This window comes from Pan troglodytes, chromosome 5 (genome assembly GCF_028858775.2).
Source record: "Pan troglodytes isolate AG18354 chromosome 5, NHGRI_mPanTro3-v2.0_pri, whole genome shotgun sequence".
Lineage (NCBI taxonomy): Eukaryota > Metazoa > Chordata > Mammalia > Primates > Hominidae > Pan > Pan troglodytes.
The window spans coordinates 118,267,091-118,294,304 of NC_072403.2; the positions used below are offsets into that span (position 1 = coordinate 118,267,091).

Genomic DNA, 27,214 nt, shown 5'->3' on the forward strand with positions numbered 1-27,214 from the left:
CTTTTTTTCTACTTCATCTTAGAAGTGATTTTTGTGTTTTTTTTTTTCTATAATCTCATTAGAGATGTTACAGCTAATTTGGGCTAAGATGCATTTTCTTATTAAGTAGCTTGAACATAATTGAATCTTTATGTAGTAGTTCAGATTTTTCATTGCTTCCATTCATTGTATATCTCTGAGGTTAAGATACAAAAAGTGCTCAGAATTGGTTTGGTTGTTTGTTGACTTCATGCTAGGTCATTATTTTTTTTTCAACAAATATTTAAATTTTTATTTTATTTATTTTTTAATTATTTTTATCCTGGTTTCATGGGTAACAATTTTTTTTAGTCTCTTTTTTTATTATTATTATACTTTAAGTTTTAGGGTACATGTGCACAATGTGCAGGTTTGTTACATATGTATACATGTGCCATGCTGGTGTGCTGCACCCATTAACTCGTCATTTAGCATTAGGTATATCTCCTAATGCTATCCTTCCCCCTTCCCCCCACCACACAACAGTCCCCAGAGTGTGATGTTCCCAGGGGTAACAAATATTTTTAGACAAAAACAAAATCCTGGTGCCTTAAAACAACACTACTGCTATAGTTTATGATTCTGCTGGGAAGTCCTCATCTGGGACAGTCTCAGCTGATCTCTAATGGGCTCTTTCACGTGTCTGCAACCACTTTGTGGCTTCATTGGCGGCTGGCTGGTCTCAGCTAGCCTCACCCTTATTTCTGATTGTTGGCTCTGTTGGCTGAGGATGATGGGGGGTGACTTGGCCACACAGATCTCCTCATTCAGCTGCCTACTCTAGGCACATTCACATGGCAGCAAGATTGCAAGGGAAGCAAAGAGGTAAGGCCCAGGGTACAAGCATTTCTCAAGTTCTGTTTGCATTACATTTGCTAATGCTTCACTTGCCAGAGTAAGTCTCATGGCCAGCCCTGAATTAACGAGTGAAAAAATAAACTTTGCTTCTTTATGGGAAAAGTATTGTGGATATTTTAATAATCTACCACAATGTCAACTTAAATTCAGATAGAAACTGTAATAGAAGGTTAGAGAAAGAAAAAAAAATCTGTGCAGGTTGGAGAAAGTTGGCCTCTTGGAAAAGCAAGGGAAATTTTGAAATGGATCTCGGATTGCTAGATAGAGGGAGAGGAGTAAAAGGAGATCGAGACCATCCTGGCTAACATGGTGAAACCCTGTCTCTACTAAAAATACAAAAAATTAGCCAAGCGTGGTAGCGGGCGCCTGTAGTCCCAGCTACTCTGGAGGCTGAGGCAGGAGAATGACTTGAACCCGGGAGGTGGAGCTTGCAGTGAGCCGAGATCGCGCCACTGCACTCCAGCCTGGGAGACAGAATGAGACTCTGTCTCAAAAAAAAAAAAAAAAAAAAAGCATTATAAGATAGAGGACTCGGCCAGAGCACAAAGCTTGAACATAGAAATCACATGACCTTGGCCAAAGGGCTAATACTCTGCCCAGATACCCTTCTACGTCTCCAGCTGCTGTACCTAGCCTCTGTTGTATGTAGGCTCTCCCTTACCTGCAAGACACCTAAGTGTTCCTGTTGCCCAGGATTTTATCTTTGTTCCTTTTTTATTCTTATTCTGCACATTTGCCCTGGGGGATTTCATCCAATTTCATGGCATCAACTCCCACCTATCCAGTGATGATGTCCAAATCTACATATGTAGTCCTGAACTATGATCTCTAGAACCATATTTTTCAATGAGTTCTTAGACATCTCTGCCTATATAGACGCCATATCTCAATGTGTTTAAAACTTAATTTATTTTCATGCCCAGAGAACCTGATCTTTCTTTCTCCTATATTTCTGTTTTTTAGTTAATGGCTTTTCTTCCATCCATTTAGCTAAGCTGGAAACCTAACCTCATAGTCATCTTTGATGACTTCTTCTTCACTCACTACAAGTCCTGGTGATTCCATCTTCTACATGTGTCTTGTGTCCATCCCCTCCTCTCCATTCCTATCCCACTGCCTTGGTAGGGGATCCCATCACCTCTTACCTGACCTCTTGCACCAACCTCTTAGCTTGTCTCCCTCAAATAGTTTCACTTTCCTAGTTTCTTCCTAGTTCACTCCATCCAGGGTACTTTTTATAAAACCCAAGTTTGTTCGTGTCACTCCTCTACTTAATAATGTAAGCTGGGTCCCTAGTGCCTACAAAACTAAGTCCAAACTCCTTAAAAGCATGACTTACCAAGTGCTTAGCAATCCAGTAAATCTTTAATGACCACTCCCCTTCCTCGTTTCCAAACTACCAGACTAAGTTAGTAATTTTTCTAAACCCCCATAAAGCCTTGTACATATCTCCACTGATTCTTTTAGTCTTTGATATATATCATCTATGCATGATTTATACCTGATTTTACCAGAATCACCTCCTGCCACTTTGCCCCACCCCATCCCTCTCTTCTCCAGCATCACTGAGCTTCTGATTATTCCTCACCAGCAATGCATGTCCTTTCACAAGCCTGGGCCTCGGCCCATGTTGTTTACTCTTCCTGGACTGTCCACTCTCTCTTCTTCATCTAGCAAATTCTTATGCATTAGTTAAGCTCATAAACCTGTCACCTCCCTGCTGATGACTTCCTTGAGCCAATCAGCAGAGTTAGACATTTCTTCTGTGTTCCCGTAGCCCTTTGCCCATTCCTCCAGCAGTCACCACTGTTCACACTTTTGGCTGCCTTGCCTATTTTGAATACCTCCATTATGTTTGGCAAATTTTAGCCACATGAATTCCATTTCTCTGAGGTAGAAGACCCAGATCCCAAATTTCCCTTGTAGCTAGGAAACAGTTAAATAACTTAGGCTCTTCTAATCAGATGTACCTGCAGGGAACTTTTTTGCTTGAAGTGAGCAATACGTGTGTGCGCTGGTAATGGGTGTGAGGCAGGAAATTAATCTTCTGGTAAGATGGGTGTGAAGAGGCCTTTGATCCTTGGGGTGGCCAGTGGCAGAGTGGCTGTCATGTAGCCCATAGTGCTGAGAGATGGTAAGAGTGGTGTTTGTCAAAACAGCTACCTGGAGTGGTTGAGGATGCTTGGGCTTCAGTCTTGCTCTTTGGCTCTGTCGAATATTCTATGGGCCACCTAAAATCCCGTGGTAGGTTAATTTACTGCCTAAATAAGTCTGAGTGGATTCGTTCTTGCAGTGACTGAAAAACAACAACTGACCCACACTGGTTAGGACACTTACCAAGTTTCACTATTCATGTTTTCTTAAGTATCTGTCTCTCCCACTACATTACTCTCAGGTACTGTGTCTTATCCTTCTATGCAGAGTTCTACTTTCTTAACTCTTATAACAAATACATGTTGAGTGCCTACACTGCGCCATACGCTGTGCTAGTCATTGAGGACATAATTGAGAAAAAGAGACTTGTAAGATTTTTTCTTATGAAGTGTACAATTTAAAAAATCTGTCTGAGACCAGGCATGGTGGCTTATGCCTGTAATCCCAGCACTTTGGGAGGCTGAGGCAGAAGGATCACTTGAGCTCAGGAGTTCAAGATCAGCCTGGGCAACATAGTGAGACCCCATCTCTTAAAAAAAAAGAGAAAAAAAGACCTGTCTGAAACATCCTAGGTGTCCAACTGAGTGAGTACACCAATTCATTTAATTACTTACTTTACTTACTGGACATTTGCGTCTGGAAAATATAAGAATAAATGAGAAATGTTCTTAAGTTTCTCTGAGGCTAATAGGAGATATAGAAATGTAAGCCAGTTTGATGCAACCTGAAAGGTGTAATAACAAAAATATGTTTCTGATTCACTGGTGGCACAAAGGAGGGGTGGAGTGAAAAATTCTGCTTGGAAAAGCCAGGAATGAAAGACTAAGTTACTGAACGTAGAAATATTTTTGAGTGTGCATAAAGATTTCTTCTTGTCCCTTTTCCCCCTTTTCTTCTCTTTTCCCTTCTTCCCTTTCCCTTTTCTTTGCCTTTTCTTACTGTTCCCTTTGCCCTTTAAGGTTCAATCCAAGGGCCATCTTCATAGTAAATCTTTACTGACCACTCCCCTTCCTCCCTTCCAAACTACCACACTAAGTTAGTAACTTTTCTAAACTCCCCTAATACCTTGTACTTACCACCACTGATTCTTTTAGCCTTTGATGTGTGTTTGTGTACATATATATATGTATATCACATGATATATATATATCAGATGATTATATATATATATATATATATAATCTATGCATCTGTCGTTGCCTCCTCCCCCAAGTCAGGGCCTGGCACATAATTAGTACAGTACTCAATAAGTTCAATAACTGTTTCTTGAGGAAATATAAATTAAAACTGCAATGTGATACCACCACATCCCCACCAGAATGGCCACAATGAAAAGGATTGTTAATATCAAGTGTTGATGAAGATATTGAAAAACTGGAAATTTCAAACATGCTAGAAAGAATATAAATGGGAAACTTTTTTGGCAGAATTCACTAAAGCTGAACATATGCATATTGTATTACCCAACGATTGAACTTCCGGGTATAAGTATCCAACAGAAATGAATGTGTACATCTCAGAAGGTTCATATCAATTTTATTCATAATAGCCCCAAACTGGAAACAACCTAATGTCCATCCACAATAATGGATAAATGAATTGTGGCATATTCATATCATGGAACAGTATACAATAATTTTTTAAAATGAAAAACTGCTATGGGTCAGGTGCAGGGGCTCACCCCTGTAATCTCAACACTTTGGTGGGAGGCTGAGGCGGACAAGTCACTTGAGCTCAGGAGTTCGAGACCAGCCTAGGCAACATGGGAAAACCCAGTCTCTACAAATGTACCCCCTCCAAAAAAAAAAAAAAAAAAACCCGGTCCTGTGGTGTGTGCCTGTAGTCCTGGCTGCTCAGGAAGCTGAGGTGGGACGATCACTTGAGCTCAGGTGGTCAAGGCTGCAGTGAGTGCAGTGAGAGGTGATGGTAACAGTGTACTCCTACCTGAGTGACAGAGTGAGACCCTGTCTCAAACAAAACAAGACAAAAAACTGCTACAATATAAGCAACAATATAGATGATTTTTACCGACTAATATTGGGCAAAGCAAACCAGAAACAGAGTACATATTGTGATTTTCCACTAAAATGAAATTCCAGAAAAGGTCAAATTAATCTCCAGCAAAAGAGGATGAAATAATGGTTAACTTTTACAGGTGGGAGGGGTAATGTACTGGAAGAGGACAGTAGGGAGATTTCTAAAGTTTTGAAAGTATTCTATATTTTTATAATTATATATATTTACCTATTATTATTATTTGAGACATAGTCTCATCCTGTTGCTCAGGCTGGAGTGCAGTGGCGCCATCTCGGCTCACTGCAACCTCTGCCTCCTGGGTTCAAGTGATTCTCATGTCTCGGCCTCCCGAGTACCTGGGATTACAGGCGCACCTCCACCACCACGCCCAGCTAATTTTTTTTTTTTTTTTTTTTTTGTATTTTTAGTAGAGAAGGGGTTTCACCATGTTGGCCAGGCTGGTCTCAAACTCCTGACTTCAAGTGATCTGCCTGCCTCGGCTTCCCAAAGTGCTGGGATTACAGGCGTGAGCCACCGCTCCTGGCCTATAATCATATATTTAAAAGCCACATACGGAAGAATTTTCTAGGACAATGTCAACTCTCCATTAAAAAACTTTTCACACCCCAACCACATAAATATGTAAAAATTTGAGTTTTACCCTTATGATTTGTGCATTTTACTGTCTATAAATTACATCTTGATAAAAATGTAAATAAAAACAAATAAAAATGAATGTTCCTTGAATGAGTGAATAAACGAATGAATGAGTTGTGTTTTCAAAGAGGAAAATAAAGACATTACCGTGAAAGAGGATCTTGCACTGCATTGAATTTTTAAGTAGTGCTTAGTTCTTGCACTTTCTTTGCTCTAATGATGCCCAAAATAATTGTTCGTTTACTTACTTTGCTTAAGTATTAATTTCCTTTGCTATTTAGCCACGACTGTGAAGTTAAGACAAGAAAGTCATCAACAGTAATGCAGATGATGTAAATACCTTGTGGGACTGGCATTTAATTTACTGCGAGGGATCTATTAAGCTCTTGGGGAATTGGGGAATATGCCTAATTCCCTTCTGGCGTTTTTAATTTTTTTAATCCTTTTGTGTTTTATGAGATGTGAGTACAAATTAATTATTCAGACTCGAGAGAGGAGACGAGTTGGCGGAGTTGCCACCCGTGTTCACGAACAGGAACAGAAGCCACCAGCACATGACATTGCCCAAGCCACCCAGAGATCAGAGTGGAAGAGTCCTAATTGCTGGGCGGCCCAGCCCCGGGATGTGCCTCTCCCATCCTTCTCCAGGCGGAGCTCGTGGCTAAGCAGCGACTCACCCTGCCAGCCTGTCACAGGCCAAGAGCGGCCAACAACTCCGCAGGCGACAATGGCCGCTGCACCCCAGGCGCTGTGGAAGCCCGACCCGGCTCTGGGTCCCATCTTAGAGCCTGGGATGCAGTGTCGGGAGTCGCGGTGCCCAGAGCATCCAGTAGGTGTCGCTGTCCCACGGCCGCCGCGCGCCCCCGGGGTGGGGAGCCGGGGCGTGTCTGCCTCACCTGGGGCTCCCGGCGCGCGCGCCTCACCTGGGCTAGCGCCCCTTGCCGCCCGCGCCGCGCGGGGGCGCTCTTCCGCGGCTGGGTCCCCGCCTCCGCCCCAACAGCTCGGGCTGCAGTGCTGCTCGCGCTGCGCTGGGTGCTGGTTCTGCAACCCGCTGCCGTCCCCCGCATCCGCGACGAGGGGCGGGGTCCCACGGCGCGCTGAGAAAGGCGGGCGAGCTGGCGCTCAGGTGTGTTCTTCCATAGGGCCCGGGCGGCAGAGAGGACCGCGTCCCGGCAGTCGGAGCGGGAGGAGGACAAGACGATGCCGCTGTCCCCGCCAGCCCAGGGCGACCCCGGGGAGCCCAGCCCGTGCAGGCCCCCTAAGAAGCACACCACCTTCCACCTCTGGCGCTCCAAAAAGAAGCAGCAGCCGGCGCCGCCTGACTGTGGGGTGTTCGTTCCGCACCCGCTCCCGGCGCCTGCCGGAGAGGCCAGGTGAGCTCCTCGCCCGAGCCCTCCAGTCCCACCTCCTCCTCCTGCTCCTTCTCCTGCTGCGCTAGCCCTTGGACTCCTGACCCCACTTGGAGGAGGGGAAAGCCCCGGGGTCTGTTTCACTCCGCAGGAGGGTACCCGGGTCCGGAGGGGAGCGATCGTAGCCGCTGGGGTTGACGAGGTTCCTCGCGGCTTTTGGCTCAGACCAAGCACCGGCGAGAGGAACTTGTGCTCACGCATGTGGCCTTTAGTATGACTGCAAAGTTTTCATGCAGGAGCCTCCCGCATCAGCCTGCTAACCAGAGCGGCGGGGAGTGAGGGTTGTTACCGTCCTAAATGATGGCGGGAACTCTGCTTTGGGGTTAGGCACTGCTTTTGAGCTAGTGTCTTTATTGTAAAGCTCTTTATTGTGAATATCTGTAAGATCTGTGCTCTTACAGATGTTATACCCCCATTCTCCTCGCAACATACGAAGGGAGGAGGAAGTGGCAGGAATGGTTACCCCCATTTCATGGGTGGAGGAACTGAGACCAAAGGATGAATGGCTTCTCCCCATTGGAGCCAGTGGCAGAGCTAGAGAGCACCTAGTTATCAAAACTGTAGTTACCATTGTGCTTTTTGATTTTTATCATGGTTTTGAAGTGGTTTTATTCTATATGTATAATTATTCAACTATACCATCAGAGTTTATGCATTCGTTGAATAATAATCAATTTGAAGTAACAGCGTATTTACATGGCTCAGAGGTGTGAAATATTTATAGTGATGGACAATTGACAATGTCCAGTAAATCCTTCTATATGTGTTTTTAAAATACACCCTATGAGGGCCAGAATAAAATTGTGCAAAATTTGCATTTTAGACGTGGTTTTCCTTTTATTTATTTCTTTCTTTCTTTCTTTTTTTTCTGAGACGGAGTCTTGCTCTGTCGCCCAGGCTGGAGTTCACTGGCCCAATCCCGGCTCACTGCAAGCTCCACCTCCCGGGTTCACGCCATTCTCCTGCCTCAGCCTCCCGAGTAGCTGGGACTACAGGTGCCCGCCACCACGCCCGGCTAATTTTTTGTATTTTTAGTAGAAACGGGGTTTCACCGTATTAGACAGGATGGTCTCGATCTCCTGACCTCATGATCCGCCCGCCTCGGCCTCCCAAAGTGCTGGGATTACAGGCGTGAGCCACCGCGCCCGGCCTCTCCTTTTATTTCTAAAAAAAGTCAATTTTACGATCTATTTTCATTCACTTATTGTATTGAGTACCTTAGCTAAGTGCCATGTACTGCGATATAAAAAACAATGAGAGACAGGAATAATTGTGTCATCAAAGAATTGTTAGTCTCTTGTGGATGCCAAAAAATGCAATGATAGATGCCAGCACACAGGAGGGGATCAGGGAGGCTTCCTGGAGGAGGATAGGTGAAGTGGCTTAGGCAGAAACAGGGAGGAGCAGCGAGTTCCAGGCAGGCGCTGCACTGTGCACATCACCAGCACTTAGAAGAGCGTGGCACTTCCTGAGAAGCGCAAGTGGTTGGAGCGGGGAGGTCTAGGTGTGAGTGGGTAAGGGTAGGAAAGCTAAGAAAGAAGTCATTTTATTTTTCTCTCATATTTTATCATCCACATTGGTAATCAGTTGTAGTAGAAATATATTACCTATTCAAACATTTACTGTGCCTAATTATAGATTATACTTTCTAACAAAATACAGTATTTAATGTACCCAACATTGAAGTTCTTTTCTATTACCTCAGTAAATATTTTAAACATTTCCATCGTGGTTTTCCTTTTAAGATCTAGTCTTATCATTTACTGTCTATCCAAACATAATAATACACAGCTATAGGTAATTTATTCAAATGTAAGTACATTTTAGTATAAAATTTAAAATAGGAGATTTGCTTCTCTCCTTGAGTTTTTTTATATTTTAGTGCAGTCTTGAAACACTTCATTTTTTCCTTCAGAACCATGATGAACTTCGTATTAATAAATGTTCTGAAAAACTAAACGTACTAGTCTGTCTTTGGGATGTTTTTCTAGTTAGATCATCTTTATAAATATTTCATTTACTTCGAAGAGAGTGTACTTCTTTCTGGTTTAAAGAGAGTGGCAAAAGCACCCTTAGATTTCTAGCCAGTTTGCCCAGTGTGGCTCTCTTAAGCCTCCTGACTATATCCCTTCATTTCTGTCCAGGACTTGGAAGTGATGGAATTTGGCTGGAATGTGCAGCACTCACTGTGGTTTTTGTCTCTAAATAAGGAGGGGACAGTCAGGTAGCCACCCATATTTGCTTATTTGATTAATATTATGGGTGTTTAGGTCAGAAAAAAATGAATTTATCTATTAGCTTTGTGACCTTGGGCAAGTTATTTCACCTCTTAAAATCTCAATTTCCTCATCTGTAATATGGAGACAATAGGATGCTGACTCTGTAGGGTTGTCATGAATATTAAATGAAAGTTTATGTTATTAAGTGCAAAAACCTTAACACACTTCTGAGCACAAAGTAGAAACTCAGTAAATGCAAAAGCATCCTGGTCGTCATCATCATCATCATCATCAAAGCAAAGGTCTAATGGAAGAAATGGAAAAAAAAGGTTTAGATAGGGGAAAACCAACTCTAGGAAGATCTTTTCCTAGAAAAGTTTACCAGTCCAGCCGGGTGCGGTCACTCACGCCTCTAATCCCAGTACTTTGGGAGGCCAAAGCAGGTGGATCACCTGAGGTCAGGAGTTTGAGACCAGCTTGGCCAACATAGTGAAACCTCATCTTTACTAAAAGTACAAAAAAATTAGCTGGGCATGGTGGCTCACACCTGTAATCCCAGCTACTCAGGAGGCTGAGACAGGAGAATCCCTTGAACCCAGGAGATGAAGGTTGTGGTGAGCCAAGATCATGCCATCGCACTCCAGCCTGGGCAACAAGAGTGAAACTCCATCTCAAAAAATAAAAAAAAAAAAGAAAGAAAAGCTTGCCAGTCCAAAGATGATTTAAAGTTTATTAAAGTCAGATTTTCGTATTCTGCAAATATTTGTGGCTTTTGGTATAGACATTCTAATCAATTATTTCTTTATATGAAATAATTTGAACTTGGCTACTTCTCTTTCCAAAATTTACTCTTAAAGTTTTTTTTCAGCTTGGTTTTGGTAAACATGGTCATATGATGTTATTTTTCACAAAGATAGAGTTGCTGCCCTCCTGAGTCAGCCCCATCCCCTGTCTAGTCCATAATTCTCTTGCCATTAGAGGGTCTAGTGGTGTGGTGGAATGAGCATGGCGAGCTGTGGCCAGGCCACTTAGCGCCACTAGTGGCACTGTCATTTACCACATTTTAAATTATACTCTGTCTTGTGAATAATGTGCTCAGAATGTGGATTCTCTACTTGGATTTAAATTCTTGTTCTTCTGTTAATACTTACCATGACACCGAATCCTATCATCCTAGGAAAGTTATTAACATTTTTGTGCCACAATTTTCTCATTCACAAAATGGGAATCATAAGAGTTGTTATAAAAATAAACGAGTTAATGCATTTCAAGTGCTCAGAACAGTGGTTGGCACATAGTATGTGCTCAACCAATGGGAGTTGTTTCTCTTTTTCTTACTAGTATCTTGCTTATGCCTCCTTTGGAGTAGGAATTTTGTGTGTTTTTCTGCTATATAATGAAAGTGGTACTTTCTTTTTATCTATTCAAGCCACTTTGTGTTATTTTGGTTTTTTTTAATATTAAAAAATGTAAAAATATTAAAACATAAAAAGGCTGCATGTGGTGGCCCACACCTGTAATCCCAGCACTTTAGGAGGTGGAGGCGGGTGGATCACCTGAGGTCAGGAGTTCGAGACCAGCCTGGCCAACATGGTGAAACCATGTATGTAAAAATACAAAAAATTAGCCAGGGGTGGTGGTGGACGCCTGTAATCACAGCTACTTGGGAGGCTGAGGCAGGAAAATCACTTGAACCTGGGAGGTGGAGGTTGCAGTGATCTGAGATCGTGCCATTGCACTCCAGACTGGGTGACAGAGTGAGACTCTGTCTCAAAAAAGGCAAAACGAAACAAAACCAAAAAAAAAAAAAAAAACACCATAAATAGAGACAGGGTCTCACTATGTTGCCCAGGCCGGTCTCAAACTCCTAGGCTCAAGCAGTCCTCCCGCCTTGGCCTCCCAAGTGCTAGGATTACGAGTGTGAGCCACCACATGTGGCCATACTTTTTGTTATTTTGATTAGAAGTGGGTCCTTAGCTAAAGGTCAAAAGCAGTGAATTATTTCCATTGAGTTCTTTGTTTAAGAACCTATATATTTTTTTTAAAAAAGCAGTGAATTAAAAATTATCACCATTGAACTGAATTGAACTCCACATCTAGAAACAAGCATTAATACTCCCTGCAGGAGAGCCAAATTCAAGCAGTAGATGGGTCTCATAATCCTGTGAAAATCAGCTCGCCTTGTTTCAGTTGGAGGAAAAGTGTAGCCAGTGTCAAGGGCAGAGCATCCTCATTGGGCAGGCAGAGATCTACCTCTGAGTGAAGGCCAGCAGGCTCAAGTTTCAGAACTATAGACAATCCCTTAGTTTTTCTGTACTCAGTAGACCTTTCCCTTCTATGAAGAGAAAACAACTAACTCCCTGTTTATATCACTAGAATGTTGTAAGGATAAACTATTGTTATTGGGAGGGTTTTTCTTTTTTCTTCAGAAGAAGAACAGTCATTTAAAATGTTATTTGAAAGCATTCTGGAACTGTAGAGTGTTAGTCTTCATAACTTAAAATTGATTCTAGTTTCCAGTCTTTTGTGGCTGATTTGGTGCTTAGAACGCTAAACAGGTTTAATTATTTTCTAGCATAAAGAACATAGCCAGGTAAGTCTATTTTTGTTTTATGTAATGTTAGATTTAAACTGGTTAGTACTGAGTTTTCCCTCTTATTTTCCTTATACTAAAGGAAAGAGTTTTAATTTTTAGGTTTATTTTATTTAACCAGTGATAAACCAGGAATTTAAAAGTAAGTCTGCCACTAGCTGTGAGCTTCTTGGGAAGTTAGTTTACCCCGATAACTTCTGTTGTATGATCTGTGACCTACCTCTTAACATTGTTTTTGAGAGTTATAAATATATTTTTTTTAAAAATGACTAGCCTAGTGCCTGGCAGATAACAGAAACTCAGTAAATAGTACCTCTGAAAGCATGCCACAGTCAAAGGATAGTAGACTTTCGTGTTGGGCAGACTTAGTTTCAAATATGCCTCTGCCATTGGGATAGATTTTTAACCTCTTTAAGTCTCAGTTTCTTCACCTGTAAAATGGAGGCAATTACACTTCTCTTATGGAGCTGTAGGAGGATTGGATGTTATCTATGTAAAGCACCCAGCACAGGGCTTGGCTCAAAGCAAGTGCTGGATAGAGGAAAGGTGGCGGTCAGTAGCAGGGGCAATAGTGGCAGTGATAGTTGTAATTATTGTTGTCTTTATAGTAATGGTATTAGTATTAATACATACATTGTTACTTTGTGAGTGGAGTAAAAACTTCAGAAGCCCAGAAGTTGTAACCAGGTCTGTTAAGCTTTGAAGTACCTTTGAGTATTTGGATGTTCATGTTGGTCTCTAAAAGGGAGACCCTTCATGCGCTCTCAGTGCCTTAAAAGTCTTAATATATCTCACTGAGGAAGCCAAGGCTAAACTTTCTACTTGACATTACAGGAGTTTTTCCCAAAGGGATTTTGGAGTCTGAGTTTAGCATACGATAATCATTTGCCACTTATCTCTGTCATTGAATTACTTTATCCACCCTCTATTTCCACACTTTCCATCACAATCTACTCTCCATAATCAAGTGGCAGTGACATAAACCCTTTTGGGGACCTTTAGTAAGACCTTTGAAACTTGAGTTCACTTCTTTTTTCTTCTTTAGCTCTTTTTTAAAAAAATATTGGGCCAGGTGTGGTGGCTCACACCTGTAATCCCAGCACTTTGGGAGGCCAAAGTGGGCGGATCACAAGGTCAGGAGATCCAGACCATCCTGGTCAACATGGTGAAACCCCGTCTCTACTAAAAATACAAAGATTAGCTGGGCGTGGTGGCACACGCCTGTAATCCCAGCTACTTGGGAGGTTGAGGCAGGAGAATCACTTGAACCAGGGAGTCAGAGGTTGCAGTGAGCCAAGATTGCGCCACCGTACTCCAGCCTGGCAACAGAGCCAGACTCTGTCTAAAAAAAAAAAAAAAAAAAAAAAAAAAAAAAAAAAAAAAATTCAAATACATATATACTCCCTTTCTCATTAATAGTTTTGCCAGAATGTATGGCTTTTGATTATAAATCTTATTTGTAGGTCAGCATGGTGGCTCATGCCTGTAATCCCAGCACTTTGGGATGCTGAGACAGGAGGATTGCTTGAGCCTAGGAGTTCAAGACAGCCTAGGCAACAAACTCAGACCCTGCTTATCCAAAAAAAAAAAAAAAATAGCCAGGTGTGGTGGCACACACCTGTGGTCTCAGCTACTGGGGAGGCTGAAGTGGGAGGATCGTTTGAGCCCAGGAGTTATGATCATGCTACTGCACTCTAGCCTGGGTGACAGAGTGAGACCTTGTCTCTAAAATAATCATAATAATAAATGAGTACATCTTTTTTGTAAGCTGAGATAGTGAGTTGCTGCTGTAGTATTTGTCCACAATTAAAACAATATAGTAAACATATTAGATATTGAAATAGTTTCTAATTCCTAATAGTCATTCAAAATACATATCTTACTATGAACGTTAAAAAATACATATCTGAGCCAGGCATGATGGCTCACACCTGTAATCCCAGCACTTTGGGAGGTGGTGGCAGGTGGATCACTTACTTGAGGCCAGGAGTTTGAGAGCAACCTGGTCAACATAGCGAGATCCCATCTCTTAAAAAAGATACATACACACACACACACATCGGTCTTAAAGTTTGAGTTCAGCTAAGGGGTCAGTTATGTTTCAGGAATGTCCATGCAGAAGAAAAGTGATTTATGTATTGAAAATCTGTGTCTGGTCAACATGAGAAGATCGTTTGAAGCTTGAATGGTGTGTTCTTCTGTCTACCTTGAAAAACTTGTCCCAAAGTGAGTTTTCAAGATACAGGATGTATGACTGTCTAATGCTTGTGAGGAGCTTGGCAAGAATGACCAGCGAATTGCTTATGAGTCTCATTAGCTCATTTACAGTTGCCTTAAAACATAGCTGCATTGGGCTAACCCAAATGCCTCATCAACATACCTGTACAGATTCAAATATATGAGAAGTCTTCCCTCTAGAGAGTGAACCCTTGCTTAGTGCTGCCTTTACAGCACTGTGCATCTTCTGGATTGTTCCGTTCAGTGGAAGAGAAGCAATGACTCCTCATAACAGAGACCTAGATTGAATTGCTAATTATTCGGCCAGTATACAGTATATACTATAGTGTGGTTACTGAGATACTGAATAGTTTAAGAGTTTCTGCCATAATTAGTACCTCACCTACTACTTAAAAAAAAAAAAAACCATAACTTAATTCATGTTTTCAAAAAAAATTTAAAGCTTGAAGGAACCATATTTATAACAACAAAATGTCACTTAAAATGATGGAGCCTATCAATATATTGTTACCTATGCAAGAACTCCCCTTACAGAGCTTGAAGTAATGCTAGTAATGTGACACATAATATATTTTATTCATGATTTGTCATTTAAATGTGTTCAGAATACTGATGGATTCATAAATATCTCATGAAAGCATACATTTTGACAAAGTACCAGGAGGCCCAAGGACATACAAATGGGGCAGAGAATCAGAATCCATTTGCAGTGTCCCCGACCTCTCTCACTGGCATGTTATAGACAAGTAAAGGTTGCACCCGTAGCTAACACACACAAAAAGAAACACAATTAACAAGTACCTTTTGTTTATTACCTTCTCATAAATGGCAATTAAATGAGTAAAAGTTGGTGTTAAGCTTGGCAAAAGATACTGTGGGGAAGAAAGTTGGCTGCTGGTTGTGTTTATTGTTTGTGCCATTTCAAGCTAGCAACCCTAACTGAGTCTCGGTCATTAGAATTTAGGTTTATTCCAAAGGTAATATCGACAGCTCAAATATGAGATTTGGCCAACAGTTACATAAAGTCACCATGCAGAGTACACCTCTTAATTTTTTTCAAATTTGTTTATAAGTAGTAGCATAAGCTCATGATAGTCTTTGGATTCGTTTTTTAATCTTATGATTAGAATCAAGGGTCAAAATAATATATGCTGCATATAAGATAAGAAAATAGAGGAAGCATGTGCTTTATAATAACTTCAGACCATGTCTGTGAAAACATTGTTTCCCATCAATATTTGATTGAGAGATGCAGTTTATTCAATATGCACTATGTATCAGACACTGTTCTAAGTGCTTTACAAATATTAACCCACTACAGTTAATTTATAACTTTCCTCAGAGGTAGGCACTATTATTAGTCCCATATTGAGGAAAAATCAGGCACAGAGGGGTATGATTATTTGGTCAAAGTCACAGAGCTCATTAAGAGTGAGGCTGGGATTCCCCAACCGGTGATCTTGAGTCCTTGTGGTTAATCACTGCAGGTAAATCACTGCAAGTTAATCACTGTGGTTAATGGTGCTTTCTTTATATTCTTATATGAGTTCATTTGGCCTCTAGATCTCACAAGTAGAAATTAAAATACATATGATAAATTAAGTTTTGGTACTAGACAATTTCTACGTTAAGTAGTGGAAAGAAAAATATGTTAATTAATAGAAATACAAGTTCATTAAAATCTTAGATGAAAAAAGATTTTAAAACAGAAATTCAAAAGTATATATTATAAATAAAAGTATCATGTGTAGATTCTGAGTTTGGGGCTTCTGCCCAAGCTGTGTCAGAAAAAAGCATTACCAAGAGGTGGACCTACTTCGTACCCCTTCTTCTGCCCTGGCACAGGCAGGAGAATGCAAGGTCAGAGATAAGTGGTAGATAGGCGGCCCTCTAGTTGCTGCCCATGCTAAAGAGGCATGGCAGAATTTCTCAAGTAGTTGCTTTACCAGTTGCTGCAGAAAGCTGCTCCTGGCTGCTCTAACTTTAGGCCTCTAGAAGCCCTGCTGCTTGAATCCATTGGTTTTACCTCCTGACTTATTCTTGAGGATTCCCTGGCAATGAATACAGGTTCCACCTTACATTGACCTTACACTTCAAGGATTGTAAACCATTGCTGATACTTTATCCCATTTGAGGCTTATAAGGGTTCTGTGAAATAAGCCCATACCCTCATTCTGAGGATAAGGAAACTGAAGTTCATGGAAGGTAATGCAGGTGGAGGAAGCAGGACTAAAACTCAGATTTTCTGATTTTTTCTTAGCTGTTCTTTTGGGTTCTCTTGCATTGTGTACTATACCTCCACTCCTGGCCTGTACCCACCTTTGACAGGAGCCCAACTGACTCATCTGACTTCCTGGTGACTATTCCCCTGGAAATCTTCCCTTAGTTTCATAAACTAACAACGATGAGACTGTCTGATCCCTAGATTGAGTGACTAGTTATTCAGCCGGCACCTATAGTCTGGTTATTGACATACTGGATAATTTCTGGGTTTCTACTATAATTAGTACCTCACCTACTACCTAAAAAAAGCCAACAAAAATAAAAATAACTCAATTCATGATTTTTTAAAAAGTTTGCACAAGCCATATTTTATAACAACAAAATATCACTTAAAGTGATAGAGCCTATCAGTATGATATTGTACCTATGCGAGAACTCCCTTTACAAGGCTTGAAGTAATGCTGGTGCTGTGACACGTAATATAGTGTATTTATAATTTGTCACTTAAATGTTTTCACAATACTGATGGATTCATAAATATCTCATGAAAGCACAGCTTGAGTTTTTGCATCTGCTATTAGTAAGAGGTATGATAGTTGAAGCAACTGTTGACATTCACACTGAAATTCAATGTCTCCTTTATCATGCATGTCATTACAAACCTAAGAACGGGCCCTTTTCAAGCCTGGGCAGAGGAGGCTCACCCAGGCCTTGCCAGCCACTCTTGGCTCTACTGCCTTGCTTCTTTCCCCACTGTTGGCTTCCTTCCCCACCATTTAGCTCCCACGAACTAAGCGGTTGTTATTATCAGCAAAACAAGAAAATGTAGTTACTGCAAGGGTGGGATTACTGAACTATTCTCTTTTGTATTGGCTATCCAAAACAATTTTGTCTGGAGTGGACTCAATTATCAATCAGGAGTCCTTCATTGGAACATACTTAGGGTTTGAAACAAGAGCACTTGTATTCCTGTGTATCAGTATACATGTTTAAACAAGCTTGTCTAAAACTAGATTTTGGATTTCTTTCAAGATAAAAGCAAAGTAGGACTGAATGTCTGCATTTGCTCAAAAGTTTTGACCTTTACTAATTTGCATTTTGTGATCGTCGTAATGTTGCCCTGTAAAAGGTTTCAAGTACTTTGGCCTAGAAGTCTTAGTAGCTAGGTGCATTGCTGGCACTTAATTGTATCCTTTCCTGTTGTTCCACTTTTATTAAAAGCTTTTTTGTATGCCCATGAGGAAACAACCAGTCACAATAGCTGATAACTGTTGACGATGTAGAGAGGCAATGTCTCCATCATCATGTAGTTTCTTCCTACAGAGACGCTCCTCAGGAATTTATGCATCTGCTTTCTCTGCAGGATTTCTGGTTGCCTTTCTGTGTATAAGCATACATTGGCTACAATTCCACTAATTTACAAAGCCAGCAGAAGTTAAACAAAGAGGAGCACCATTTTATATCTTAATGCCACTCCATAACTGATCAACAAAGAACAAACGTATAAGTTGGTGCAAAAGTAATTGAGGTTTTTGTCATTACTTTGTTTTTGTCATTACTTTTTTTTTTTTAGATAGGGTCTCCAGTTGCTCAGGCTGGAGTGCAGTGGCACAATCTCAACTCACTGTAGCCTTGACTCCCTGGGCTCAGGTGATCCTCCCACCTCAGCCTCCTGAGTAGCTGGGACTACAGGCATGTGCCATCACACCCGGCTAATTTTTGTATTTTTAGTAGAGACCGGATTTGGCCATGTTGGCCAGGCTGCTCTCAAACTCCCGACCTCAGGTGATCTGCCCACCTTGGCCTCCCAAAATGCTGGGATTACAGGCATGAGCCACCGCGCCTGGCCTTTTGTCATTACTTTTAATGGCAAAAACTGCAATTACTTTTGCACCAACCTAATAAAAACAGTTGGGTTTGAGCATGTTCACTGAGAAAGATGGGTGTGGCATGCGGGAATGAAGGGAAAGGATTCTTTTTGGCTAGATAATTCTCAATCTCTCCTATAAACTAAATAAACATAAGGAAATTTTGTCAATTGTGTATAAGACAAGGGACATGAACAATTCCTTATTATGTGACAGTTGCTTTCATATCAGTGTATCTCATTCAATCTTCATAGTAGCTGTGCCAAATAGGTATTTCTACCTTCATATTTATAACTGAGAAGACAGAACCTGAAAGAAGTATTTTAGCTAATAAATGACAGAGCAGTATTTGAAATACTTCTTTCTGGCTCTAAACCTCAAAATATTTTCACCACACCATGAAAAAACTAAAGCTCATTGAACAAGTAGTTGGTAGAGGCTGTGTGTGTGTACAGGGGAGGTAACTAGCTAATGAATAAAGCTTCCCGTAGAAATGTAGGTACCCATTTACTCTCAGAGCTATCTCTCTGAGCAAGGAAGCATTTCCTCCTTTTGATTACATGCACCCTACTTGGTCCCATTGTACAGAAGGGCATCCAGGAACAAATAATTCATATGCCTTATAAAGTTAATGGGGCATTCTTGTTTTCCTGGGAACCCCTGACTTGAAATGATTCTAAGAAGAATCTGTGACTCAGTTCCTGAAGTGTTAACTAAACCTGTTGCACCTGATTTCCAATCTAGCCACAAAGTCTTAGTACCTGCTACTGGGATGATTCACTGAGTATGTAAAGGAATCTAAGGTGACAAATGTTGAGGATTTTTCACTCTGCATAAAGGTCACAGCCCCAAAAGAGGAAAGAAAATGCTGGTGACCCAAACTTCAAATTTGTAGGCGATACAGTTGGCGTGAAAGATGTAGATCTACAGAGTTTGATGCAAAAGGATTATGAAAACCTTGTAAATAATCTTTGTCTTTAGTACCCATTTCTCTCAAAACTGAGCTTTATTTTGATTTTCATGTATGTGAGTTTTAAAATTATGTTTAAGAATGTTCATTAGTTTCTATGAATATTATTATATACACAGAGCTAACTTCTATGTCTGTAGGTCACAGAAAAGAGTAACTTTCTGTTTCCATTTTACCAGACTGGAAATTTATATGCTCTGGTATTTAGATTACATGTTGTTGGCTTAAAGCCTAAATGATTATAGTCATTAATACTGTTCATTTTCCAAAGTACAACTGGAAATTTGCTACTTTGTCTTAAACCACTCTCTTTTATTATAGACTTTCTCTAATTTTAAAAACAATTACCCAGTGATAATGGTAATTGAAGCAGAAGGTTGGTTTGCTTCTTTTATGTGTGACTGTAACTGAGCAGATGTTACTACTTCTCTCCAAAGTGGTCTTGATGTATGGTTTTCAGTGACTGTGCTTGTCACACTCAGAAGGGTAAGTAACTGTGATAGTGAAACTGCACTAGTATAATTCATTTATTAAACAAACATTTATAGACACCTGCTGTATGTGAGGCCCTGGAGTGTGGGCTGGCAAACCAGTTCAAGTTCTGTGGTTGGCAAATTGAGTCTCACTCCCCTATCTTCTAGAGAAGCTGTAATATTCACCATTAAAATGATAAAAAGTTGCTACACTTACCGCTATAATAAAAAAGAGATATTCAAATATGCATAAGACAGCCTGGCACGGTGGCTCATGCCTCTAATCCCAGCACAATGTGAGGCTAAGGTGGGAGGATTGCTTGAAGCCAGGAGTTGGAGACCAGTCTGACCAACATAGGAAGACTATATCTCTACAAAATAAAAAAATTAAAAACAACTGGGCAGGGTGGCATGCACCTGTAGTCCGAGCTACTTGGGAGACTGAGATGGGAGGGTTGCTTGAGGCCAAAAGTTCAAGGCTGCAGTGAGCTATGATTGTGCCACTGCACTCCAGCCTGGGCAACAGAGCAAGACGTCTCGCTAAAAACAAACAAATATGCTCAAGACAGAGGCTGAGAGATAAAAGAACTTAATCCTCACAGAGGATGAAGAATTTATAATTCTTGAGTGTAGTTGTTACTGCTAAAGGAATTCCAGAGAACACTTGATGATGTTAGTGTATATAAATTCTCTAAATGGATGGTTCTATTTATATCTATAAAGATATACATATTTATATATATGTTTGTATATATAGACACATTCATACATATATACACATACATACATTCTAGCACTAAGTTCTTTACTGATATATGTACTCAGTGCTAGATTACCTACTTAGTAAATTAAACATGTACTTACGACATCAGCAAAGCAGGAATGAGAGAGAGAAAAGCCAAAATATGCCTGAAAGTTCTGTGTTATTTTCAGATATTAAATTTTGTTGTAGGGTTTAGAATGGTTTTTATTTTGAATGACATATTGAGGTGGGGGGGGCATAACCTTTTTGATGATTAAAGTTTCTAAAGATAATGATGCAGACCTCTGTATATACCTTGTTTAAAGAGCATTGTGGCCAGGCGTGGTGGTGGCACATGCCTATAATCGCAACACCTTGGGGAAGCTGAGGCGGGAGGATCACTTGAGGCCAAAATTTGAGACCAGCCTGGACAACATAGTGAGACCCTGTCTCCATAAAAAAAATTTTTGAAATTAGCCAGGCGTGGTGGCATGTGCCTGTAGTCCCAACTACTCGAAAGGCTGAGACAGGAGGATTGCTTGAGCCCAGGAGTTCAAAGCTGCAGTGAGCTGTGATTAAGCCACTGCCCTGCAGCCTGGGAGACAGAGTGAGGCCCTGTCTTTAAGTAAGTAAGTAAGTAAGTAAGTAAATAAATAAATAAATAAAAGAGAGCATTGGCAGGGGTTAGGGTGGAGGTGGGAGAAAAAGTATGATGTGAACTGTGGAAGGTAATAGAGAAATATGCCCCATTTATTCTTGTGTTCATCTCATGAGTCGGATTCCAGGCCCAAAGGTACCACTTTATCTTCCTTAAAGAGGCTCAGTTGGTTAGCATCACTTGTTAAATGTCCTGTCCAGTTGTGTGGAAATGGTCAGATCAGTGAACTTCTCAAGTAACTGTTCTTTTATGGTTTGAGACTCCAGTTTTATTTTTTGATACATTTACTTTTCGATACACTTGGCTTAGCTGTTTTGGAGGCTTCACCATATTGAGTAGTTCCCCTTCACCCCTGGGGGTGTACATGCCAAGATCCCCTGTGAATTTCTGAAACTGCTGATAGCACTGAACCCTCTATATACTATGTTTTTTCCTATATACATGTACCTATGATAAAGATAAATTTATGAATTAGGCACAGTAAGAGATTAACAATAGTAAATAATAAGATAGAACAATTATAACAATATACTATAATAAAAATTACATGAATATGGTGTTTCTCTCTCTCTCTGTCAAAATATCTTATTGCATGTAACATTTTTGGACCACGGTTGACTGAGTGACTGCAACCATGCATAAGGGAGGACTGCTATAGTTATCATAATTCACAATCTCACTATTTATGGATAACACTGTTAACATTGTGTTCCTTTTTGGTACATATTTTCACATAGCTTAGCAGTAAAGATGAAATTATAGAGGGAGTAATTTAGATGGCTTTTGTATCTTGTTTTGTTTTTCATTTCACATTTTATCATAAGCCTCTCCCTACTTCATTAAAACATGTAAAATAATTTCCTTACTCATCTCCCTCTGTGTAAAACCTTTATCCACATCTTGAACCTCAGTCTCTGGATATTCTCTATTTGTTTTTCTAGACCCACTCTCCACCCTCCTCTGTGCTCAGAGGCTGTATTTAATGACTACATGAACCTAGCTCTTTGTCCTCTGGCTTCTATAACAGTTAGGTTCTGCCAGTGGGAAGCTTTGGAGGAGAGGGCAGGAGTGGGAGGTCAGGCTGGAGTTAGGTAATGGTTTTGTTACTTCGCAGAAGGCCACAGGTTCTGATGGGTCAACCTCTTCTATAGCTCAGATCTTGGCAGTTCCAGTACTCACTCCCTCCCCTTGCCTTTATGCTTAGGGGTAGTAGTGGCTTCCTGCCATTGGGAGCCCTGGTCTGCTTACCATTCCTTAGTGGTTTTCCCTTACCTGTCCACATCTTGTAACTAGTCAGTTATTTAAACACTTCTCAATTATCTCTTTGTGTGTACCATCGATTCTCTGCTGAGAACCTGGCTGACATCTGAATCCAAGTGGTACGCTCTTTATATTTTAGGTTTAGGGCTTTGTACTGCAGAAGGATAAAAGATAATTCAGGATTAGGTAAGGGAGTTAAATTAGTTCAGATCTGAGCTGGTGTTACTGAAAAATGGCATAGACTAAATTAAATGACACTTACAGAAATATAAGCAAATTGTTTCTGGAACAGAGAAAAAGGAGCAATGAATTCTTGCAAGCATTGTATTGAACACCTGCGCTTAAAAGGCAAGCAGGATACCTTCCCTGCCAAATGTTTCCAGTTCTCTTGTCTTATTTGGATAGTATTAGTTCAATTGTTTCATTTCCCTTTTCAACCTGGGCTTTCGTGACTAATTCCCTTCTGCTTTCCCTCCTCGTTTCTGGGCAGTTTGCCTATCCATACCTACAGTCCTCTATCTCCACTTGGATAGTCCTTCTTCATTCTTGTGTTGCTCCCTTGTAGAAAGCACTCTCAGGGTTTTGTGAGCTGAATGGATACCATGTTTTTGGCATGCTCCCTTATATGAACAATAACCTTTTCTTCCTTAAAGGAGACACAAAGCATGTAGCAAACAGTTAACTTCATTCCGTTTTGCTTCAGCTCTAGATCTGAGTCATGACTTTTAAAAACAAATGCCAAAGCGGTCATCAGACTTACTAGGGGCTGTTAATACTTCACAGGCCTTTTAAATCCAATAAATGTAACGGAAGAATGTCAGTGTTTTCTGTGATTACCAGGTTATCACTGACAGAATCTCTGACTGAGAGAATATTAAGGCTTATTCCATGGCTCACTGTGTAACTCATAAGTCCTAGTGGTTATATATATATATATATATATATATTTTTTTCATTTGCAGTCTGTCCAAGATTTAAATAAATTTTGTCTATTTTTAACCTATTTTTAAATATGTCTTTACTGATCAGATATTCACATTATATTTCATGCTCTTAGAAATGTGAATTACTCTTAGTGTATCCTACCACAGGTATAAATAAGTATAATTTACTTAAAATTCAGTATACAAAATTTCCATCATTTACCAATGACCATTGATGGCAGAAAAGACAAAAACAAAAATTTATTTGTATAGAAATGAGAGGACTTGGGTTTTAATTTTAGATTCCTCAGTTACAAATTAGGTGACTTTTAAGCAAATCACCTAAATTCTTTGTGCTTCAGGGTATTTTTCCATAAAATGGGGATGATCCCAATCTCCCTGCTCCCTAACCAGCCTGTTGAGTGGCTCCCTTGAAGCCATGTATGAGAGCATGGTGAGGAGTGGGAGGCCTAAGGCTTAGGGGAGCCCTGTCACCCCCCAGTCATCCCTCACACAGCTCTCACCACTTCTTTTCTGGAAGCCTTGAGCATTCTTTTCCCTCTTCCTGTGGTCTTCCCACAGGTGAGTAGACAAAGGGCAGGATTCACTTTCCCCTACCTTGTGTCCATTCTAATCTTCTCTCTAGCTATTCCTCTCCAGCTTCTCAACTTATTTCTGAAACATCTCCAAAATTCTGTTCTGAAGCTGGTACGGGGCATTCCCATTCATTTCCCTGTGCAAAGTGGCAAGGTGGAAGTGTGGGGCCTGTAGATCCCATCACTGCCACTGCTCAGGGCTCGGTCCTCGGCACTGTTCCCCACTCACCTCGGTTTTGCACCACCCAAGTGCCTGTGGGGATTGCTGTGCCTAGACACACATACCCATATTTCTTCTTTAGCTGCTGCTACCAGGTTGCCCTCTCTTACAGACACTACGTATTTCAGAGGAAGCACATATGGGCTTCCCACATAATTTCCAGAGGTAGTTAGGTTTGGTTGTCTCCATTTTACAGATTAAACAATTGAGGCATGAAATTGTTTAATGAGAGTTGTAACTGTATCTTCAGAATTTTAGCTAATGCCTCTTCCACTGTAGCTCCACAAGTATTTCACTACAGTAGATAGAGAAAAATGTGTTTTGTAGTTTTACTGGTTTATTGCAATGTCTTTTCTTCCTCTTCCTCCTGTTGTTCTTCTTCTTCCCTTTTTTTAAAACTTAAAATTAATGGAATAAAATGATGCTGGCCAGGTGTGGTGGCTCATGCCTATAATCCTAGCACTTTGGGAGGCCAAGGTGGGTGGATCACCTGAGGTGGTCGAAACCAACCTGGCCAAAAAACGGTGAAACCCCGTCTCTACTAAAAATACAAAAAATAGCCAGGCTTGGTGGCAGGCGCCTGTGGTTCCAGCTACTTTGCTGAGACTGAGGCATGCAAATTGCTTGAACCCGGGAGGCAGAGGTTGCAGTGAGTTGAGATCGCACCACTGCATTTCAGCCTGGGCGATAGAGCCAGACTCTGTCTCAAAAATAAATAAATAAATACAAATAGAACAAAATGATGTTGAAGTAAGAGAGTAAATGAAAACATTTATTTGATTAGTAAAGTAAAATAATAACCTTTTTTTCCCTTTCTTTTCTTTTCTTTTTTTTTCGAGACAGAGTCTCTGTTGCCCAGGCTGGAGTGCAGTGGCATGATCTTGGCTCACAGCAATCTCCGCCTCCCAGGTTCATGCCATTCTCCTGCCTCAGTCTCCCAAGTAGCTGGGACTACAGACACCTGCCACCATGCCTGGCTAATTTTTTGTATTTTTAGTAGAGACGGGGTTTCACCGGGTTAGCCAGGATGGTCTCAATCTCCTGACCTTGTGATCCACCCGCCTTGGCCTCCCAAAGTGCTGGGATTACAGGCGTGAGCCACCGTGCCTGGCCTCTTTTCTTTTCTTTAAGAGATGAGGTCTCACTCTGTCATCCCAGCTGGAGTGCAGTATACGATCATAGCTCACTGAAGCCTCCAATTCCTGGGCTCAAGCAATCCTCCCACCTTAGCCTCCTGAGTAGCTGGGACTACAGGTGTGCACCACCATGCCTGGCTACTTTTAAAACAATTTTTGTAAAGATGGGGGTCTCACTGTGTTGCCCAGCTTGAGGATTGCTTGAGGCCTAGTCTCCAACTCCTGGCCTCAAAAAATCCTCCTGCCTTGGCCTCCCAACGTGCTGGGATTACAGGCATGCCTACCATGCTCAGCCATGATTTTTACACATTCTAATTACAGATCACACTAAGGTGAACATTACAATTTTAATATAATAAATTCTATATGTAGAAAATAATGGATTGTTGTTAGTAACAAATGGCTGGCCATTGAATCCTTAGTTTGACTCTCACTTACTTTGTGCTCTTTTGAAATACACAGTCTCTAGGGCATTTCCATGTTTAGAGTTTGATAACCAAAGACACTACCCTGACTTGTGCAATTTCAAAAAAGAAAAACCCCAGAAGTTGTCACCCCACAAGATACCTTTCTGATCAGAGCTGTTCATATTCAGGTCCCAACATGCAGCTTCAGTTTTTTTCTTAAGTGGAAATTCAGTAGCATTGAACACAATGTATTTAGGAAATTTAAATATTGAGCAATTTCAAATAGCTCTAGAGTAATTTCCTTTGGGAACTTGTGATTTGAAAAGGTTACTATTTGTATTCCCAAGAGATTCTGGAACCCAAAATTCAGGGCTTGGATGTGGGACAGGAACCCAGAGTAACTGAAATCCAGCTTCTCTGAGGCATCACAGCTTGGTGGTGGGTCAGAGGGCTGATGGACTAGCCACCTAAATGACTCTAATGGGTTAGCACAGAGAGGAGAGTGTGATTAGGTGATGTTACCTGTTTCTGTGACAACCTTTGGAAATTATTCTGTGTTCTAATAATTTAGATGAATTCAGAAAGAAGATGAGTAATCATAACAATAAAGAACTAAACCAGAAATCCAAAGACTTGGATCTTTGCTAATATTAGCTATGTTTACTCAGTGATGTCACTTGACTTTCTTGAGGCTTAGATTCCTCATTTATAATAGGAAGGGTGAATTCAGTCTTTTATCATAGGGTTTGTTCTGGTCTTAAAGTCTCTGAATTACATAGGTTAGTTTATAATTTTTACAGGAAAGTTTGTCATGTAAGTACAATAAGCAGCAATGTGTAATGTGTAAGGAAATTGAATTCATTCCAATGATAGTTATTTCCACCCTTTTCAGTGGGGGTGCCCTTGATGAAACGTAGAGTCATCAAAATCAAGATGTTTCAAACCCCTTCTGAGTAGAAATCTTAAACATCTTGGACGATTGCAAATGGGAAAGAGGAAAACTGCAAAAATTATGTATTTATTTTAGACACATAACATGAAAGAGTGGATTACATAAATGCTATTTCAAGGAATCTCTTAAGATGTACATACATTTGTGTCTGTATGTTTGATGATCACTTTACAAATTCAGCATAGGATCATAACATAGAAACTGAGGTATGTCCAGACACTCCTATATGCAGCATAGAAGAATTTAACTAATGACAAAAATTCAGGGGACAAAAAAGTTTACAAAATTTGTGTCTGGCTTCTTTGTAGTCATAATGTGTCTGTTGACTTAATAAAATAGCATATTGCTTTCTTTACAGGTTTGAATCATAGTGTCTTGTGGCCAAAATTCCCAAATTATGCTCACAGTTCAGCCATTTCCTGGGTGTGTTATCTTAGGTAAAGCATTTTACCTCTTTGGAGCTCAGTTCTTTCAACCATGAATCCTAAGTGCTAAAAACCATATCCAGTGAAAGACAGTTTTACTGAGAGAAGGTTACCTAGGAGATTGGCATCTTAGGTGAGTTCAGCTAGAAGCAAACTCTATGACAAGGATGTAAGTACAGATGTAATTTAGGAAATACCT

At 40.7% G+C, this 27,214-nt stretch overlaps 1 protein-coding gene across 2 annotated transcripts in view; it reads left to right on the forward strand.

The window, feature by feature from the left end:
* Positions 1-6,713: 6,713 nt before the first annotated feature.
* The window catches only part of CRYBG1 (crystallin beta-gamma domain containing 1), a 211,108-nt gene continuing 190,607 nt past the window's right edge, over positions 6,714-27,214 (forward strand). Inside the window, exon 1 of one of the 2 annotated variants that reach the window (XM_518660.8) lies at positions 6,714-7,076. In XM_518660.8, coding sequence (XP_518660.7) covers positions 6,904-7,076 — 173 coding nt within the window. In that variant the 5' untranslated portion in view covers positions 6,714-6,903. The remainder of the gene's footprint in view (positions 7,077-27,214) is intronic. The other variant, XR_010158132.1, reaches the window with a different exon arrangement.